Genomic DNA, 19354 nt, shown 5'->3' with positions numbered 1-19354 from the left:
AGGATGTGTGAATAATATGTGTGTGTGTGTGTGTATGCACAAACAGGAGGATGGACACCGACAGACCTCCGGCCGCCTGCAGCAGCGCGCCCAGCTCTGCAGGGATCACCAGGTGTGTGACGTTAACCACCTCCCTCTTGGTCAGCTCCTGGAAGAGTTTCATTTATTTATTTTTAATGACCGACTGACAAAAAAACACCTTGTTCCATGGGAGTAAAAAAAAAGAAGCTGCATTTAAAGACACAGCGTCCAATATTGCGTCTCACCGTCTCCCTCTTCCTCCTCCCCTCTTCAGCTTTCCTCCGAGCTATAAACTGCATCTGCAAACACAGAAATCACACGCTGAACATTTCCACTTGGATCCGGACGATGCTGAAGCACTAAAGAACAAAAGTGTGAAACATTCTTCTGTCTCTTAAGTACGTCTCTATTATCTGTCATTTAAAACTGTATCCAGAACTGTACACATGAGCACCTTTCTTGTTCCATCAAGTATTATCACGGTCTGTGCAGTGTATTATAGAGTATATTTAGTATTTTTCTTTTCTTATTATGGTGTTATTTCTAAACTGTTGACACATACAGCCCTGCTCTAGATGTCCGATGTGTTTCTGGACCGTTGGTCGAGGCACAAATGTCAAATATAAACTTGAATCTTCTCTGAAGGGATTCCTGAGGGCGAGGGAAGGTTGCACCTTGAAAGGAAAGGAGGCACGTTGTCCTTTAGGAGCAGACGTCACCCACCTTGATGTATTGCTTGCGGTTGACGTACATGTGGACGAGGGAGCGGAAGCGGACGAGACTCTGCCTCATCTTCGCGTAGCGCTTCCTGTCGGGCAGAATGAAGAATCCAAAACATCAACTCACGCCTCACACCTGAGGCCGTGTTGTGATGTAGAAAGAGGAACAGACATATAGAAAGAGGAACAGGTGGACAGGTCGCTGTGTCTCAGAAGGCGCCGTGACTTTCTGTTATTGTGGTCTCGGTTCAGTAGTTTTTAGTATTATTTCTATTTTGCATAAACAGAGAGTCCTCCTCCTCTCCTCTCTGTGTCCCCTGCTCAACTTCGATGGTTTAACCCGCCTGTTACCTTTACATTTACTCACATATTTTACCCTCGGGGTCAATTTGACCCCAGCAATTAAAACCTCCAGAAAATTATTAGAATTAATATTGTTTCCCAAGTTTAAGTGTGAGGTACTTTATGTTTGTTTGTGGACTACCTAAATAGCCCTTTAAATATATAAAAAAGTTGATATTTCTTATATGTTTGACACAGTGAAAAACAGCCCCAAGGAACACTGACGTTAAACATTGAATGGGGTCAAATTGACCCTAAAGGTAACAGGAGGGTTAAAGGCCCGTTGCACTTGATCCAATCCCCAGTGTCTGTGTCACGGCCGTGCTGCTTGTTCCAGGAATAAACATCACCTTCTTTGTTCCTTTAAGATCTGATATGACCGACATCTAAAAGGTGTTGTGTTGCTTACCAATCATTAAAATGACATACTGTCCCCTAAAAAGCACCATAATGTAATTTAATTGAAAGAATCAAGACGATGTCTCCTTTAATGTGTCTCTCTCACTACTTCTGTACACAACGTGCATAGTAAAAGTGAGTGGCTAACAAAGAGTCTTATTTAAATGAAAGAGCAACAATTTAGCTGTGACGTCATTATCGAAAATTATGAGGTTTTTTTGTCTTTTCTTTCTTTCATAATCTTGACTTTCTTACTAATATTAATAATTTACTATCACATAATCTTGACTTTCTTACAAATATTATAAATTTACTATCACATAATCTTGACTTTCTTACTAATATTAATAATTTACTATCACATAATCTTGACTTTCTTACTAATATTAATAATTTACTATCACATAATCTTGACTTTCTTACTAATATTAATAATTTACTATCACATAATCTTGACTTTCTTACTAATATTTATAATTTACTATCACATAATCTTGACTTTCTTACTAATATTAATAACTTACTATCACATAATCTTGACTTTCTTACTAATATTAATAATTTACTATCACATAATCTTGACTTTCTTACTAATATTAATAATTTACTATCACATAATCTTGACTTTCTTACAAATATTATAAATTTACTATCACATAATCTTGACTTTCTTACTAATATTAATAATTTACTATCACATAATCTTGACTTTCTTACTAATATTAATAACTTACTATCACATAATCTTGACTTTCTTACTAATATTAATAATTTATTATCACATAATCTTGACTTTCTTACTAATATTAATAACTTACAATTTCATAATCTTGATTTTCTTACTAATATGAATAACTTACTATCACATAATCTTGACTTTCTTACTGATATTAATAATTTACTAACACATAATCTTGACTTTCTTTCTAATATTAATAATTTACTATCACATAATCTTGACTTTCTTACTAATATTAATAATTTATTATCACATAATCTTGACTTTCTTACTCATTAATGACTTACTATCTCATTATCTTAACTTTCTTACTCATATTAATGACTTTCTATTCATAATCTTGACTTTCTTACTCATATTAATGACTTACTATCCTCACAATTTTGACTTTTCGATTTACCATGTGGATATTTTTATTATCACAGCTAAATTGTCATCGTATCATTTATTTTGCTGGTGGAAATGGACTCCTATACCAGGTCAAAACACCTCAAATACATATTGTGTAATCCCGTTAACCGTGAAGAAGCGAGCGGCCGACCTTGCGAGGAAGCCTCGGCACTGCGCCTGCAGCCCGATGATCTTTTTGCGTAATTCCAGGAAGCGTTTCCTCACGAAGTACATGCGCGTGTAGCGCTGCAGGGTGAGAGCGGCGAGCTGACGGCAACGCTCACGTTTACACTCCAACAACTGGTAGACGTCCTCCTTCAGAAACAACTGCACACACACACACACACACACACACACACACACACGTAGTGAGCTTGTGTTGCTGTTCTTTGTTTTATTCTGAAAGGGCTGTGCTCAAACGAGAGGAGGAAGTGACCTTGGTGACTCCAACGTGGAAGACTCCCGGTCTGAGGAGACACAGCTTGCTGAGCATCATCACACAGTTCTCTCCATTCGCAGCCGGAGGCTCATGTAACCCCACCAGGGACTTATACCTGGGGATGACACACACATTCACATGCATGTACACACACACACACACACACACACACACACACAGCAGATGCAATGTCTTGGCTTATTGGGAATCCTTCATTTGATTATCTCTCCTGTATTTCTATATCTTCTGAAACTATCACACCGGTGCCTTCCCCCATCTCGTGATGGTGTGTGTGTGTGTGTGTGTGTTACCTGAACAGGAAGGTGTAGAATGGCATTCTGACAGGATACCCCTCTCGGCGGATCCTGATGGTCTCGAGGGCACCTGTGTGTCTCAGCTGGCTGCTGACCAGCTCGTCCTCAAACACACCCGCTTGCTAAACTCGGACGTCAGAACATTGGACGAACGACGACCGTCAGAACTCAGACGATCAAGAGAAGCACAGAAGGTAAAAAAACGACGACCTACCTTCATATTATTTGGCTTAATGCAGCGAACAAAAAAAGGGTTGCACCTGAAACGGAAAAAAAATAAAGCAGACAAAGTAAATAATTTTTGCGTAATATCTTCATAAACTCTATGACGTTGTTATAAAGTCTCGTCTCTCAGGTTCACCTCTCCATCTTCTCCACCAGCTCCAGCAGCGACTGTTGGAACTTGTTGCTGACGGTGGGCGCTTGGTATCTTCTGGTGACCGTGCTGCTCTTCCTCATCTGGCCTCCCTTCTGCTGACCTGTGACCTCGGCGTGAACCAGGAAGAGGTTTGACACCATCTGGAAACACACACACACACACACACACAAAGGTTTTGCACGTTTTACTGCTAATTGTTCCATGTTCTCCATGTTCTCCACTCACCTTGTTCTTGCTCTGAATGAAGAGCTCCAGGACATCCCGGCGGACCTGGTCGTAGTTCTTATCGAGGAACTTGTAAACCTGCGTCGTTGGAGTCACAGATTATTGAAATTCTTGTGCAGCAACGATAAGTGTTCCTGCTTGTTTTACAATTTTCATACTCTCTTAATTTTCCTTAAGTATTCTTAGCCTCTGGGGCTGTATGAATCAGTCGGTACACCACTTTCGGGACTTTTCAATTATATTGAAAGTTTCCTGGCAATTGATTTGATAGTTGTTGAGACATGACGATACAAATCACCAATGTTAACCTCATGGTGGCAGAACAGGAGATCAATAAAATCAGTAAGGGTTCATCCTCTGCACATTAATTCATGGAAACCCATTAGATTTTTTTTTTTTAACCCTCCTGTTACCTTTGGGGTCAATTTGACCCCATTCAATGTTTAACATCTCTAAACAAATTACAAACATCAGTTTTTTTGCTTCACATTCCATGACTTTTCCTAATTTATTGGGGACGACTGGGTAAACGTAAAATTCACATGATGTGTTTTCAATGTCCTGTACACAACTTGTACGCATCGGTGTTCTTTGGGGTCAATTTTATATAAAAAATATGTATTTAGAAGTAATATAAAGCCATTAAAACACCAGCAGGGGCTTTTTATTTTAAGGGCTATTTAGGTAGTCAACAAACAAACATAAAGTACCTGACACCTAAACTTGGGAAAAAATATGAATTCTAATAATGTTCTGTAGGTTTTAATAGCTGGGGTCAAATTGACCCCGAGGGTAAAAGCTGTTGGTACATTTGAAGGTCACAGGAGGGTTACGATATTTTCCGTCCGGACCAAAGAGGTGGATGACAAGCCGCCGACGAGGAGCTGCATACGTACCTGGTAGGTGACCCGGCCGGCAAAGTGCCTGATGGTGAACTCTGGGATTGGCATCTTTGGCTTCTGATACAGCGGGTTGTTGCCATGGTGATAGTGACACTTCTGGAGGAACGTGTGGTCCGTCGCCTGGCAACAAAGCAGCAGATTCCAAGTCACGCGTGTCACGAGGGTCGTGGCGGATGTTTCGGGTGCGTGTCGGCTTCTCTCCTCTCCTGACCCACCTGTGGGAAACAGCTCTGGTCGTCCAGGATCCTCAATATCCCATGAGGCTTAGCGGCGATGAGGTCAAGGCAGGGCTGGTTGTCACTGAAAGGGATGTTCTGCCAGGGGATCTGCTCCCGGCTGTACTCCTCCTGCATGGGGAACACGTGCAAATAAAATGTCCTGTGTGTGTGTGCGCGTGTGTGTGTGTGTGTGTGTGAGCGACGTTGACTCACCTGTTCCTCCCTAAACACGATCCTGTTGAAGAAGAACTGCAGGTACTCGTTTGCATAATTAATGCAAAGCTGCTCAAAGCTGTTGAAGACCAGATCCTATTGGTCACACACACACACACACACACACACACACACACACACACACACACACACTGGATGTTTTCTGCTGTGCAACACAAGAAAGTGACAGACGAGGTGATACGACGCTCCGTCTGTGTTGTACCTCAAATCCGTAGATGTCCAGGATGGAGATGGAGAGGCTGTGTTGGCGGGGGTACACCTGGGCGTTGATCCTCTCTGTTAGCCAATGGAAGAGCAGCGAGTACAGGATCTTGGCAACGGCATCTCTGGAGAACAAAGACAAACAAGCAAACACAACATTAAAATAACCGGTCCGTACATAAATCACTATTATCTTTCAGGTGACGTGAGAGAGAATTAATTGCATAGAAGTTACGGGACAAGTTGTTCAGGGCCGTGCAGGAGCTGACACATGCACAAAGGTACTTATATATATATATATAGATGTAGTTAAAGAATCATTTTCATGGGAATAGCATGGCAGAATCAGTGGTTTTACATGAGAAAAGCATCTGGAGGTATAATAAAAGTGTTCATGCAGAGCAGGTCTGGTATGTGGCCGTCGCTCACCTGGCATCCACAGCACTCTCCACAGTCAATGGGGTGGAGATCTTGTCCCTCATCGTCTCCTGTAGAGAAGACAGAAGGGTTTAAAGAGAAAAATATGATTTAGTATTTTAGTTCTGTGTCTGTTTTTGCTGGGCCTCCTTTATATAAATTTAAAAGTAAGTGATAAATGGTGCTTTTAATGTATTTTTCTCCTCTTTTCTTTCTCCCTTATAACCCTCGTTCCATGTCAGAAGCATCCCAAGACTGTAATCTGCTCCTTCTTTTAAACCGGAGAGTCAAACAGGATATTTTAAGTCCATCAGATACTTGAATATTGAAAAATGTGGATTAAAAAAAGAGTAATTTGGATGAAAAAAATGATTTCCGTTGCTCTTATGATGTAAATAGAGCAACAGAGGAAATATAGAGGATGGAGAACTAGAATATTTACTGAGATGAAAACATGGTCGACAGGCTTGTTGTACCTCTTTGGGTTTTTGTTTTTTCACGCTTATGATGAAATTAATTTGGATTAAACTAATTCTGATTAAATTAATTATGATTACACTAATGCCTGCTGGGTAATACCTGTTTGTCCTGCATCCCGTGGAGCTGTTAGGGATTCAGTGTCTTCTTGCTCGAGGACTTTAAACATCATGAAGCGGATGTGTGTGTCATAGCTGCTGCAGCGGTGACTCAAGAAGCAAATGACTAAAGAAGAAGAGACGCAATGAGGTCGCATCTGGGTTTGAGGTGAATGTTTTTCAAGCGCAGCTCTTTTACAGCTTTTTCTATCCCCTGTAAGTCATCCTTCAGACACCCTGTTGTGCCTTAGTGTGTGCAAACTGTTTGTGTCTATGTGTGTGTGTACTGTGTGTGTGTTGCTTTGACGGCGTTTGCTTGTTTGTGTATTGTCGTCATGTGTGTGTGTGTGTGTGTAGAGTGTAAGTGATAGGCCCAGATAATCCATGCGGACATATCCAAGTCACATCTGTAGTTACGTTTTTGAGTAGTCAATGGAGACGGCGTGTCTTAAGTGTTTAATAAAGTGATTCTGTTACCGGACGGAAAGAGAATCTGGCTCCACATGAGCTCAGATTTGATTTGAGATTGATCTTTCTAAACATAATTAATAAATGAGGGCATCGCAGGGCAGATGTTAGAGGAAAGACACTTGGCAGGCGGATAAAATCCAAGACACAGAGGCACAGTGACGCCACTCAGGCTCATGATTTTCAGCTAAATCAGGAGGAAAACGGCTTCGTAAAATATTCTTTAAATTACTTTTAAGCTCACCTTATCAGAAGCTTATGTTTTCTCTAACATTTTTACAACTGGATGAATTAATAATCTCTTTACTACAAACTGTGGTGAAAGGACTCAAACCTCTGACCCCTGGAGAGATGTCCTACAGGTACCCACGTGTTAATGCACATGCACATAAAACATATACTGACTGTCACTTTGTAGGTGATGGCTCTCTGTAGTCCCTCTGGGGAGATCTGCAGCAGCTCTGCCACCACTCTGATCTCCTGAGCGCTCACCACCGACGCCACCTCCTGGCCATCAGACTGTGGTGCAGAAATAGGGAGACGTATACAAAACTTTTTTTTCTCCGTTTATGACGTAATTTTTCCATATCAATGTTAAGTTTAGTTCATGTACCATTTTTTTTTCACAGTATATTTTCCTTAAAATCAGCCAAAAATATTAAAATAATGTTAAAATGCTGTATATGTTTAATTTTGGATTTTTTGATTGCATGAATGTTCCACAAAGAAAAAATATGCACAACAAAAATGTGCATAAAATCAGTATATTTTCCTTAGTTTGAAAAAAAATATTCAAAGAATGTTATTTAAAAAAAAACATCTTTCATTTGGGATTTTTGGATTACCTGAATTTTCCACAATGAAAAAAATATGAACAACAAAAATGTAATAAAAAGAAAGCATTACCTCATATCTCTGAAAGTAGACGTTGCCCAGGTGCAGTATGGAAGAAAGAACTCTAAAGATGGCCGACTGGTCCTCGGGGGTGAAGTGAAGGATCTCCATGGCAGCGAGCAGACGCAGGAAGTCCTCTGCGTCGTTCTTTCCCGTTATTCCACAATCCCCTCCCTTTAATGAGAGAACGGTCACCGTGGTGATCATATGACCTGGGTACCCCCCCCCCCCCCCCCACTAGAAGGTCTCGTACCTGGTTGAGGTAATAGTAGGTCTCGGCCTCCTGGAGATAGAAAGCCTGCCTCTGCTGCGAGGGGAGACCTGCCAGCATCTCATAGAAGATATGATAGTTCCTCTCATCTTTGGCCTGCGGGGGAAAACACACATTTAACACTTTATACAGTCAAAGATATATAAAGTGTACTCTTGCGTAATCGTCCGTGTGTGTGTGTGTGTGTGTGTGTGTGTGTGTGTGTGTGTGTGTGTGTGTGTGTGTGTGTGTGTGTGTGTGTGTGTGCACCTGGAAGACGATACGAGACTTTTCTAGCAGATACTGAGAGGTTATGGCACCACTGATTACACCACTGGACAAAGAGAGAGAGAGAGAGAGAGAGAGCAAGAGATAGAGATAGAGAGAGATAACACAAAGCAAGACGAGATTTTAATAGTAATACACTTACACTACCGCTCAAAAGTTTGGGTCACTTAGAAATGTCCTTAATTTTCAAAGAAAAGCACTGTTTTTTTCAATGAAGGTTAAATTAAATTAATCATAAATAGACTCTCTATATGGTTAATGTGGTAAATGACTATTCTCTGGTGTTCAATGAAGTCTCTACATAGGTGTATAGAGGCCCATCCCCAGTGTTCTAGTGGTACATTGTGTTATCGCCTTAGAAGACTAACAGAGGGGTATAAAACCTTTGAAAACCCTTTTTATGTGAGCACAGCTGAAAACAGTTATGCTGGTAAGAGAAGCTATAAAACTGGCCTTCTTTTGAGAGACAAGTTTGAAGAACAAAATTAATATTTCAAATAAAATTCATTATTTATAACCTCGTCAATGTATTGACTATATTTTCTATTCATTTTGCAATTCATTTGATAAATAAAAGTGTCAGTTTTCATGGAAAACACTAAATTTGTCTGGGTGACCCCAAACTTTTGCACGGTAGTGTGTAATATAGTATAGGTTTGTGTATTTATTTCATACTCACTCCTCCAGAAAGACCTCCATGTATTTCCCAAAGCGACTGGAATTATCGTTGCGTAGAGTTTTGGCATTTCCAAAAGATTCCAGCAGAGGAGCTGCCTCGAGTATCTGCCCAACGTGCAAACACACAGCGACTGAGCAACCGCGTTGAATCTGGTCTGTGACATCAACACGAGTTAACTTATAGATCCTGATCAGATGAATGAAGGGATGCAAGATGGGTTTTTACATAAAGCGAGTAACAGAAAGGTATACGCGTCTCGTGAATCTTGTCACACATCACTGCAACAAACAAAAGAAGCAACCTGCTATTCTGAGGCCTACATGTGAAGATGAATATTAAAATATAAAGCACACGTCACGCATCAAACCCCCCACTACCTCAATCTGCACCCAAGAAGAGCCAGCAGAGATACAAAGACATGGGGGGGGGGGGGGGGGGAACACACAGTGGCATTAGACATCCTTCAAGACAGGAACGTGTGTGGGTGTGTGTGTGTGTGTGTGTGTGTGTGTGTGTGTGTGTCTACCTGTTGCACAAGATTGCTTTTGTGATGAATTGCTGCTAGGTAGCGAAGGACTAGTTTGGTGGCCTCTGTTTTCCCCGAGCCGCTCTCCCCACTGAAACACAGTAACACACAATGGACTCAATATGACTCAGAAGTTGATATATATATAATATATATGTTATTTATAATATATGCTCAGTTTTTTCAGCCAGATGTGTCAGATATGCAACGATATTCTGAAAATGTGTGCCTAATAAACTGTGATGAACAATCTGCCGGTTTTTTTCTACGACTGAATAATTAATAAAAATTTTAGCGAAGTCCCGAAGGCCTCCTGTAATTTAAGAATTGCAGGAGGCGGAATATTTAATAAAGGCCAAATGTGTCAAAATACCATTTTAGATTTAAAATAGTTGTGCTGCAGAGATGTTCTGGCCTACACATGATATTCTACAGACTTTTGAAAATATATTTGTTAAGTACAGAAATAAATGTTAACCCTTGTGTTGCCTTCGGGTCATTTTGACCGGATTCAATGTTTCACCCTCCTGTCGCCTTCGGGTCAATAAGACCCGATTCAATGTTTAACCCTCCTGTTACCTTTATATTTACTAACATATTTTACCGTTGAGGTCAATATGACCCCAGCTATTAAAATCTCCAGAAAATTATTAGAATTAATATTGTTTTCCAAGTTTAAGTGTGAGGTACTTTATGTTTGTTTGTTGACTCCCGAAAGAACACCGACATTAAACATTGAATCGGGTCAAATTGACCCGAAGGCGACAGGAGGGTTAAATATTGAATCGGGTCAAAATGACCCGAAGGCAACACAAGGGTTAAATGCCTTTCAAAGATATTGAGAATAATCATGTAATCGTTCCCTACACTACGATATGAGTCACATATAATCGCTATTATGTATTATGTAAGAAGCTGTGTAAAACTTATAACCTCTAAATGATGGTTTATTACAGAAACCGCACTACTACCTGCTACCTACACACACCTGTCTCCATTCTTAAATCGAGGAACTTCTTTGTCTGTGATAATTAAAAAAGAAAGACATCCCGGTATTTTGATGGCAGAGTGGGAGCTCATTAAGAGTGAACATTATCTTCACTTTGAGCACCACTGCACCGGCTTTTATTAATCACTTAGTGTCCATTAAATGATCCTTCTCACCTCCCGGTGCAGTTGATTGACTTAATTGACTTAATTGACTAAGTGACCTGACACCAAGCTAATCTTGCGGAAGGCATGGCCTCAATTCCCCTTTTAGGTGAAACCACCTGAAACGCTCTCACACACACACACACACACACACACACACACACACACATTTCAGCGTAGGGTTTCAACTAACGGCCCGGTTAGATGAAAACCGGTCCGTTACCGGTCACTGTGCACTGCCCCTAAATACACACCCAGTGACTTTCGCACATGTGCACTTGGACACACACACCTCTGAAAGGTAATCTGCTGCTGGCTCAGACCTGGCTGGGCTTTCCTTACAGGTATCTGCTTCCGACTACAGAGTGTTCCAGGTGTGTGCATGCGAGAGTGGGCGTTTGGTGCAATTCATAATGATTGTTTCTAAAAAATCACGCGGCGAGGCCCGAGTGTGTGGACGTCCTGTATACGCGTCTACGCTTCCTCATCCGGGCTGTGAGCGCAGTGTGTTTGCGGGTGAAGATCCGATTTTGACAGGGAGCCTCTGATCTGTCTTGTGTTTGCTGGCCAGAAAACCACAGACACTCATGAATTTACAAACACCAATCCAGCTGGAGATGGAAACCAAGAAGCTTCACGGACACTGTGCATACCAAGGTCAAACCCTTGGAAGGTTGCTCGAAAAAAAAACTGTAAATATTGTTTTATTTAAAACAAACCCTTGTATCCATCAGGTGTGATGTATGATGATCAGTTTAAAAAGTGTAAAGTATGATGCGATGACACAGACTCAAGCCTAGTTGATTAAACTCAGATATAAAAATCATATAAATGGTTTTAAACGGGATGTCTGGTTTACGGGTACACTACCGTTCAGAAGTTTGGGGTCACCCAGACAATTTAGTGTTTTCCATGAAAACACACACTTTAATTTATCAAATGAATATAAAATATAGTCAAGACATTGAAAAAGTTAGAAATAATGATTTTTATTTGAAATATTAATTTTGTTCTTCAAACTTGTGGCTCAAAGGAAGGCTAGTTTTATAGCTTCTCTCACCAGCATAACTGTTTTCAGCTGCGCTCATATAAAAAGGGTTTTCAAGGGTTTTATACCCCTCCGTTAGTCTTCTAAGGCGATAACACAATGTACCATTAGAACACTGGAGATGGGCCTCTACACACCTCTGTAGAGACTTCATTAACAACCAGAGAATCGTCATTTACCACATTAACTATGTATAGAGTGTATTTATGATTAATTTAATGTTATCTTTATTGAAAAAAAACGGTGCTTTTCTTTGAAAAATAAGGAGATGTCTAAGTGACCCCAAACTTTTGAACGATAGTGTATGGGTTTAAACTCTGATGTCTGGTTTACAGGTACATGGAAAGTCATTATAAATGAGTTATTCTTGTGAAAATGATGGAGAGAATCCGGCTCTTACCTGATTATTATGACCTGGTTGTGTTTGGCATCCATCATTTTGGAATAAGCAGCGTTTGCTATTGCAAACAAATGCCTGAAAGAGACAGAGTGCATCAACTCACCAACGCGAACATTACATTTCGCGAGATGAAACTCAGTTCAAAGATCTATCCATTCTGCTGTGTTTTTACCATATAATATACCTGTCTCCAAGCTTCTGCCTGGAGACAGACCTGTGATCCCGCTGGAGCTACGGAGAAGGGCTCGCGGTTGCAGATCGGGTGTCAAGCGGAGGGCTAAAACGAGGAGATACAAACCCTCGGTACCGTCGATCATAACGGGGAACGTGAGGTCTTTGGCGAATAAGACGGATGAGCTCGGCGCGCTGGTAATGACCGAGAGGATCTTCCGTGAGAGCAGTCTCTTGTGCTTCACTGAGACGTGGCTACACGCGGACTATCCGGATCACAGCGCGTCTTTGCCCGGCTTCAGGACTGTTCGGGCTGACAGAGACGCTACACAGAGCGGTAAGATGAGGGGGGGCGGGATCGCTGTTTATGTGAATGAACGGTGGTGATATCCGGACCATGTGTGCGTGAAGGAGCGCTTCTGTAGCCCGAACATTGAACTGTTGGCCGTGGGGATGCGCCCGTACTATTTGCCGAGAGAGTTCACGTCCGCCATTGTGGTTGTCGTATGCGTGCCGCCATCAGCTGACGCTGAGGAAGCTGTGGACACCATCCACTCCACTGTGTCTGCTCTGCTGAATCATCAGCCTGGAGCATTCATGGCTATCACTGGTGACTTTAACCACACCACATTGGAAAAAGCTCTGCCAACCTTCCATCAATACATAGACTGCCCAACAAGGAACAATAAAACTCTGGACTTGCTGTATGCTAATACTAAGGACGCATACAGCGCCACTGCCCTTCCCCCCCTCGGCAGGTCTGATCATGACCTGGTCCGGCTGACACCCAGGTATGTTCCTCTGGTGAAGAGGCTGCCGGTGACCACCAGGACTGTGAGGAGGTGGTCTCTGGAGGCTAACGACGCTCTACAGGACTGCTTTGAGTCAACGGACTGGGATGTGTTGTGTGGACCGCACGGGGAGGACATCAACAGTATGACCGACTGCATCACGGAATACATCAAGTTCTGTGAACACACCACCATCCCATCACGGACTGTGCGCTGCTTCCCCAACAACAAGCCCTGGATCACCAGGGACCTGAAGGCGCTTCTTAACATGAAGAAAGCTGCTTTCAGGTCTGGAGACAGGGATGAGCTGAGAAAGCCCAGCGCAACCTAAAGGTGAAGCTCAGGGAGGCAAGGACTCCTACAGGAGGAAGCTGGAGGCCAAACTCCAGCTGAACAACACAAGGGAGGTGTGGTCTGGCATGAAGCAGATAACTGGCTTCAAGGTGGGAGGGAGACAGCCAGGGGGCTCCCTGGAGAGGGCCAACGAGCTGAACTGTATTTCAATAGGTTCAGTTCACAGCCCTCCCCGTCTCCTCCACACATCACACCTCCCAAACACCTCCTCCCCTCTGTCCCCCTGCTGAGCTGCACATCCACCGAGCCCTCAATGAGAATGGGCTCCGCCACCTCCCCTCTCTCTGTGACGACTGACCAGGTGAGAAGACAGCTGGAGAAACTACACCAGCGCAGAGCTGAAGGTCCTGATGGCATCAGCCCCAGGGTCCTAAAGACCTGCGCCACCCAGCTGTCTGGTGTCCTGCAGCGCCTCTTCAACCTCAGCCTGAGGCTGGGGGAAGTCCCGGTGCTGTGGAAGACGTGCCTGGTCCCTGTCCCAAAGAAGTCAGCACCATCTGGCCTCAACGACTACCGACCGGTCGCCCTCACCTCCCATGTGATGAAGGTGCTGGAGAGGCTGGTCTTGGCCCACCTCCGGCCGCAGGTGAAATCATCGTTGGACCCTCTGCAATTTGCTTACCAGCCTCATGTGGGAGTGGGCGGCGCCATCATCTACCTGCTGCAACGAGCTCAGTCGCACCTGGATGGAACCGGTGTCTCTGTGAGAGTCACTTTCTTTGACTTCTCCAGTGCATTTAACACCATCCAGCCACTGCTGCTGAGTGAGAAGCTGCGGTGGCAGTGTGGGCGTCCACCATCTCCTGGATCACGGACTACCTCACAGGCAGACCACAGTTTGTCAGAATGGGCCGTGTGCTGTCTGGAACGGTGGTCAGTGATGTTGGAGCCCCACAGGGAACTGTTCTGTCTCCTTCCTCTTCACCCTGTACACCAGTGACTTCCAGTACAACACGGAGTCATGCCATCTGCAGAAGTACTCTGATGATTCTGCAGTGGTCGGGTGTATTAGGGATGGACGGGAGGAGGAGTACAGGGCAGTGGTGAGTGACTTTGTAAAGTGGGCGATGAGAACCACCTGCGGCTGAACGTGGCCAAGACCAGAGAGATGGTGGTGGACTTCAGGAGGAAGGCGACAGCTCCTACACCTCTGAGTGTCCTGGGAGTGGACGTGGACATGGTGGAGGAGTACAAGTACCTGGGCGTCTCCATCGACAGCCGACTGAACTGGAAGGCCAACATCAACGCTGTGTACAAGAAGGGATGAGTCGACTCTTTTTCCTGAGAAAGCTTCGATCCTTCAACGTGTGCAGCAAGATGCTGGAGTTATTCTACCAGTCGGTTGTGGCCAGTGTGCTGCACTTTGCCATTGTCTGCTGGGGAGCAGCATCGAGCCGTGACACCAGCCGTCTTAACAAACTGGTTAGGAAGGCTGGCTCCATCATCGGCTGCCAGCTGGAGCACCTGGAACAGGTGGTGGAGAGGAGGTCGTTGAAGAAACTGGTGTCCATATTGGACAACCCGGACCACCCTCTCCACCACCTCCTACAGGGACAGAGGAGTACTTTCTCCAGACGTCTCCTCACGCTCCGCTGCCACAAGGAGAGATACAGGAGAACATTCCTGCCGACGGCTATGAGGCTCTACAACAGTTCACCTCTTGCCAGATCACCCTAACCCTTCTTATATTTTGTGTTTTGTTTTTTTATTCTTGTGTGTTGCTGCTACTGACTCGACAAATTTCCCCTTGGGGATTAATAAAGTATATATCTATCTATCTATCTATCTATCTATCTATCTATCTATTATAATACTAACAATTCTAGCGTTCTAGTTTTAAATGTACTGTCCCCAAAGCTTGACAGAGTGACTTACGGAGGGTTCTCTCCCAGAGCGCGACCCTTGTACAGCAACAGCATGTCCGTCCCGTAGATGTTGTACATCTTGTAGGGGTTCACAGACACCAGAATACTACCTATGTATGTCTAAAAAAAACAAGCATCGAAGAGAGAAAAGGGGACAAGAATGAAATGAAAGTCCAAAAAGAAGAAGAAAATCAAAAAGAGGTTTGTAAAATCATCACAATAACTCAAAGTACACTGATCTGACTATAGATTTGCAGGTTCGAGGAATGTTTAGCAGTATAATTATTGAATGTAGGTGGTTGGATGTTGGATATGTGTGCTGCTCAGGATACTTGCATAGATAATCTCCCTCTCAAATCTTGTCCTCAGGTTCATCAGAACAGCTTCTTCATGCATCTCTCTAGACAGAAACAGTAAGAAGATATTTAAGGATAACAATCTCAGATCTCTCCAGCATCAGGACCTTTATTGCATATCTTTGATCAATATTCAAGCCACAGCATCTATACTCTGTCACAGTCGTCCGTCCTGTCTTTTTAAAGGACTTCTTGGTGTGGTAGCCTGTCCATTGACCACATTACATATGCAATGGCATTTTCTAATGCTCTAAAGGCAAACATGTCTGCAGGTCATGATAATGATAAACCAAAATACATATTCAGACAAAGAGTTAACTCAAGTGTGTAAGTTTTTGTTGTACTTACTCCAAATGCGTCATGTCTTCCACTCCATCTTCCTGTCGCTGATCCCGTTGAACCACGGTGGGCAGGCTTCTGATTGAGTACATCTAAAATACACGTGAACACACTAAGAAATTAATACGTGATGCATGCATATAGTGCACTGTGCACTAAGGGGTCACACAGTAATACATACACTCACTCATTTGGATATATCAATGTTCTCGCTTTCCGATGATTCTAATCTTGATTGTATACAGAGTCCTTGTTTGACATTCTCTCACCAAAATAAATGTACATATTTGACTTTCCAGCTCAATGTGCCCATCGCCTTTCTAATTATATATTCTGATCTTGCAACCATCAACACATGAATTACTCAGGTAAGCAACCATCCCTCTGATTACTCCTCACTACTGAAAATCCACGACTATGTCAGACTTTCACCTTAACATCACATTTGCAACTACAAGATTACACTATAAGGATTACAACTTAGAGTATAGGGCCCAACATGAGCTATTTTGTCTACTTGAGTCATCTATTTAAAACATTTACCTTGTCATACCAGGGCCCCTGTGGTTCCCCCTCCCTGCTGAGATTCCACTGGCCTTGTTCATGCCCCACTTGTCGCTGTCCCATCAGGCTATGGGGGTCCAGCAACTCCCCGTCTCTATACATGGACCACTTATTAAGGTTCTGCACTGTGCCATGAGGTAGAACCCTCTCTGCACCCCACACATCCACATCTTGCTGAAGTCCCAAGCTGTCAAATCCGGGGCCCTGTGCCCAGTGCTGTTCTGGGCCGGATCCCTGAACCTGGGGTGACACTACAGCATATGAGGGTAGGCGGTAAGAGGCCCCTCGGAGGTTAGTGTTCTGCAGGGCACCAGAGAGATTAAGTGAGCGAGGTTCTGGGGTGCTAGGGGCACCGAGCCTTGTCATAATATTACCGTCAGGGAGACGATAATTTGCCCCACGAATGTTTGGGTTCTTCGATAAAGCATTAGAAAGGTCAAGTGTTCGGGGTGCAGGAGTGGGCTGAGATCGGGTCATCAGAGTTCCATCAGGCAAACGGTAGGTGGCGGTTCGGAGGTTCGGGTTTCGGAGAGCGTTGGAAAGGTCAAGAGAGCGTGACTCAGCAGGTTTAGCAGAGCCAGGCTGCCTCAATAGTGTTTTGTCTGGGAGCTTGTAGGAAGCACCTTGGAGTTTAGTGTTTAACATTGCACCAGAAAGGTTAGGACCGGAGGAGGCAATGGCAGTCGCTTGGGTTTGATTTTGTGAAAACAATAATGAACCTTCTGGGAGCTGAAACTTTGCTTTACGCAGGTTAGTATTCATCAGGGCGCCAGATAGCCCTGGCGATGATACTGCAATCTCCTCTACCGGATGTGACATAAATGAACCATCTGGTAATCGATAAGTAGACTTACGAACATTAGGATTGAGGAGAGCAGAGGAGAGCATAGAAGATGAAGGGGCGACAGGCTCAGGTGCTGGCTCGTTTCTTGTCACCAAAGTTCCATCTGGTAGCTTATATGTGGCTTTACGTACATTGGGGTTCAACAGTGCAGAAGAAAGCATAGATGGGGATTGGGATGGTGCAGGTGTGACCTCTTTCCTTGTTACGAGACTGCCATCAGGCAAACGGTATGTGGCCTGACGCAAACTAGGATTGAGCAAGGCAGAGGACAACATTGAGGATGATAGGGGTGATGGACCTGGGGAAGGTTCAACAGGTTCAGTTCTGGTGACCAATGAGCCATCAGGTAGTTGATAGGTGGCCTGACGTATGCTTGGGTTCTGCAGGGCATTGGAGAGCATCGATGGCGACAGCCTCCCACCAACACTGACACCACCTCCAACATCAGTGGTAACTGGAGACTCAACAGGGCCCCGGGACATTGTCAAAGTGCCACCTGGAAGCTTTAACATGGATCCCTGGATGTGGGAGGTTTTCAGTCCACCGGCAAGAAATGACGAGGTGCCTCTGATACTCCCTTGTTGAGGTGTGGTAGGAGGAGGTGCGGGAGAGGCGGGAGACATGGGGTGTCGCTGAAGGGGTGATGCAAAGGAAGCATTACGTATCTGGGAGTTGAGCATAGCAGAAGAAAATTGTGGGGAGGAGGCTAGAGATGGAGCAAGAGAGGCGGCTGCCTGAGGGGGTGAGTAAACGTTTGTATAGACATTGGCATTCCGTTGAAGAGGGTACGAGTATGAGGGGCTGGCCAATCTGGACTTCTGCTTTAAAGCATTGGATAGATGAAGAGTGGCATGCGGATCCCCGTCCCGGCTTGCTTGAATATCAGCTGATATCACCCCAGGGCTATCAGGCATGGGGGAGGGGCTTCTCTGTAAAGGTGTGGTGTAGCTGGCATTCTGTAGATAAGGGTTCTGGACTGCATGCCCTATAAACGGTTGAGGGGAGGGAGGAAAGGGAGCACCTACAATCTGAGCGTTTGGTAAAGCATTTGTAAGCATTGGGGATGGGCCTGGCTCCATCATTGTGTAGTCATACTGGGTGATCTGAGACGGCTGGAGAGTACCTGGAGGAAGACCATTGTGAGGTACTGGAGGTTGAAAAGATGTTGGCCCTAGACTCATAGCCCTTTGTGGAAAGGGGGATGATGGTTGAGACCTGTAGTGCATGGGAGTGGCTGCACGGGAGGGTAGAGGAGATGAACGATGTAGTGGTTGTGGAGATAAAGGTCTACTCTGCATCCTACGAACTGATGTCTGGGGAGAATGAGGGCCACTTCCTTTCAAAGAAGGCTGTCGGGAGGCCGGAGGTGCTGGAGGGGGTGCTCTGAATGACTGCCTAGATTGTAGAGAGGGCTGCTTTCTGGGCATACGGACTAGTGGCTGCCCCCTACCTACAGGTCTGTGGAAGCCTCCTTTGGGAGAACCAATTCGCTGTGACTCCCTCAACCCTGTTGGACGGGAGCCTACCCTGGTTAACATGGGTGTTCCAGCTACGCCCCCTATCTGTCCCAAGTGAGGAGCCGGGCCACTATGGATAGAGGACCTGAAAGGGGCTACATGCTGAGTGACAGGGGGTCCATGTCTACTGTGTCTTTGTAAGTATGGATTTGCTGGAGAGGGTTTCACAGCCCCCATGGGCACATGACTTCGGCCACCAGCACCGCCTCTCAGCCTGCGAGTCGAGGACCGGGTGGGGAGGGGGCGATTGGTGATACGTGATGGGGAAGGAGAGGGAGGACGATGCGGGGAGGTGGGCCGGAAGGTTTGGGGGGGAGACCGTGATCTGTCAGGC

The 19354-nt window shown here is 44.5% G+C and overlaps 1 protein-coding gene and 1 long non-coding RNA gene across 2 annotated transcripts in view; one reads left to right on the top strand and one right to left on the bottom strand.

Moving 5' to 3' along the window:
* myo15aa (myosin XVAa) overlaps positions 1-19354 on the bottom strand; it is a 50001-nt gene that overhangs the window by 20711 nt on the left and 9936 nt on the right. The window contains exons 2-25 of the mRNA XM_056407727.1: positions 16105-16187; positions 15737-15800; positions 15411-15520; positions 12220-12294; positions 9620-9710; positions 9094-9197; positions 8397-8460; positions 8130-8243; positions 7889-8050; positions 7388-7501; positions 5952-6010; positions 5524-5647; positions 5301-5396; positions 5085-5216; positions 4864-4989; positions 3968-4045; positions 3725-3882; positions 3578-3623; positions 3361-3485; positions 3047-3164; positions 2762-2937; positions 745-829; positions 267-320; positions 67-148 (exon numbers count right to left, since the gene is read on the bottom strand). Coding sequence (XP_056263702.1) covers positions 67-148; positions 267-320; positions 745-829; positions 2762-2937; positions 3047-3164; positions 3361-3485; positions 3578-3623; positions 3725-3882; positions 3968-4045; positions 4864-4989; positions 5085-5216; positions 5301-5396; positions 5524-5647; positions 5952-6010; positions 7388-7501; positions 7889-8050; positions 8130-8243; positions 8397-8460; positions 9094-9197; positions 9620-9710; positions 12220-12294; positions 15411-15520; positions 15737-15800; positions 16105-16187 — 2440 coding nt within the window. The remainder of the gene's footprint in view (positions 1-66; positions 149-266; positions 321-744; positions 830-2761; positions 2938-3046; positions 3165-3360; positions 3486-3577; positions 3624-3724; positions 3883-3967; positions 4046-4863; positions 4990-5084; positions 5217-5300; positions 5397-5523; positions 5648-5951; positions 6011-7387; positions 7502-7888; positions 8051-8129; positions 8244-8396; positions 8461-9093; positions 9198-9619; positions 9711-12219; positions 12295-15410; positions 15521-15736; positions 15801-16104; positions 16188-19354) is intronic.
* LOC130189072 (uncharacterized) lies at positions 36-750 on the top strand. Its single transcript, XR_008830702.1, has 3 exons — positions 36-112; positions 296-419; positions 667-750. It is a non-coding gene; the product is annotated as an uncharacterized LOC130189072 (long non-coding RNA).

This window comes from Pseudoliparis swirei, chromosome 23, assembly GCF_029220125.1.
Source record: "Pseudoliparis swirei isolate HS2019 ecotype Mariana Trench chromosome 23, NWPU_hadal_v1, whole genome shotgun sequence".
Taxonomy (NCBI): domain Eukaryota; kingdom Metazoa; phylum Chordata; class Actinopteri; order Perciformes; family Liparidae; genus Pseudoliparis; species Pseudoliparis swirei.
This window is presented reverse-complemented; position numbering and strand designations above follow the sequence as displayed.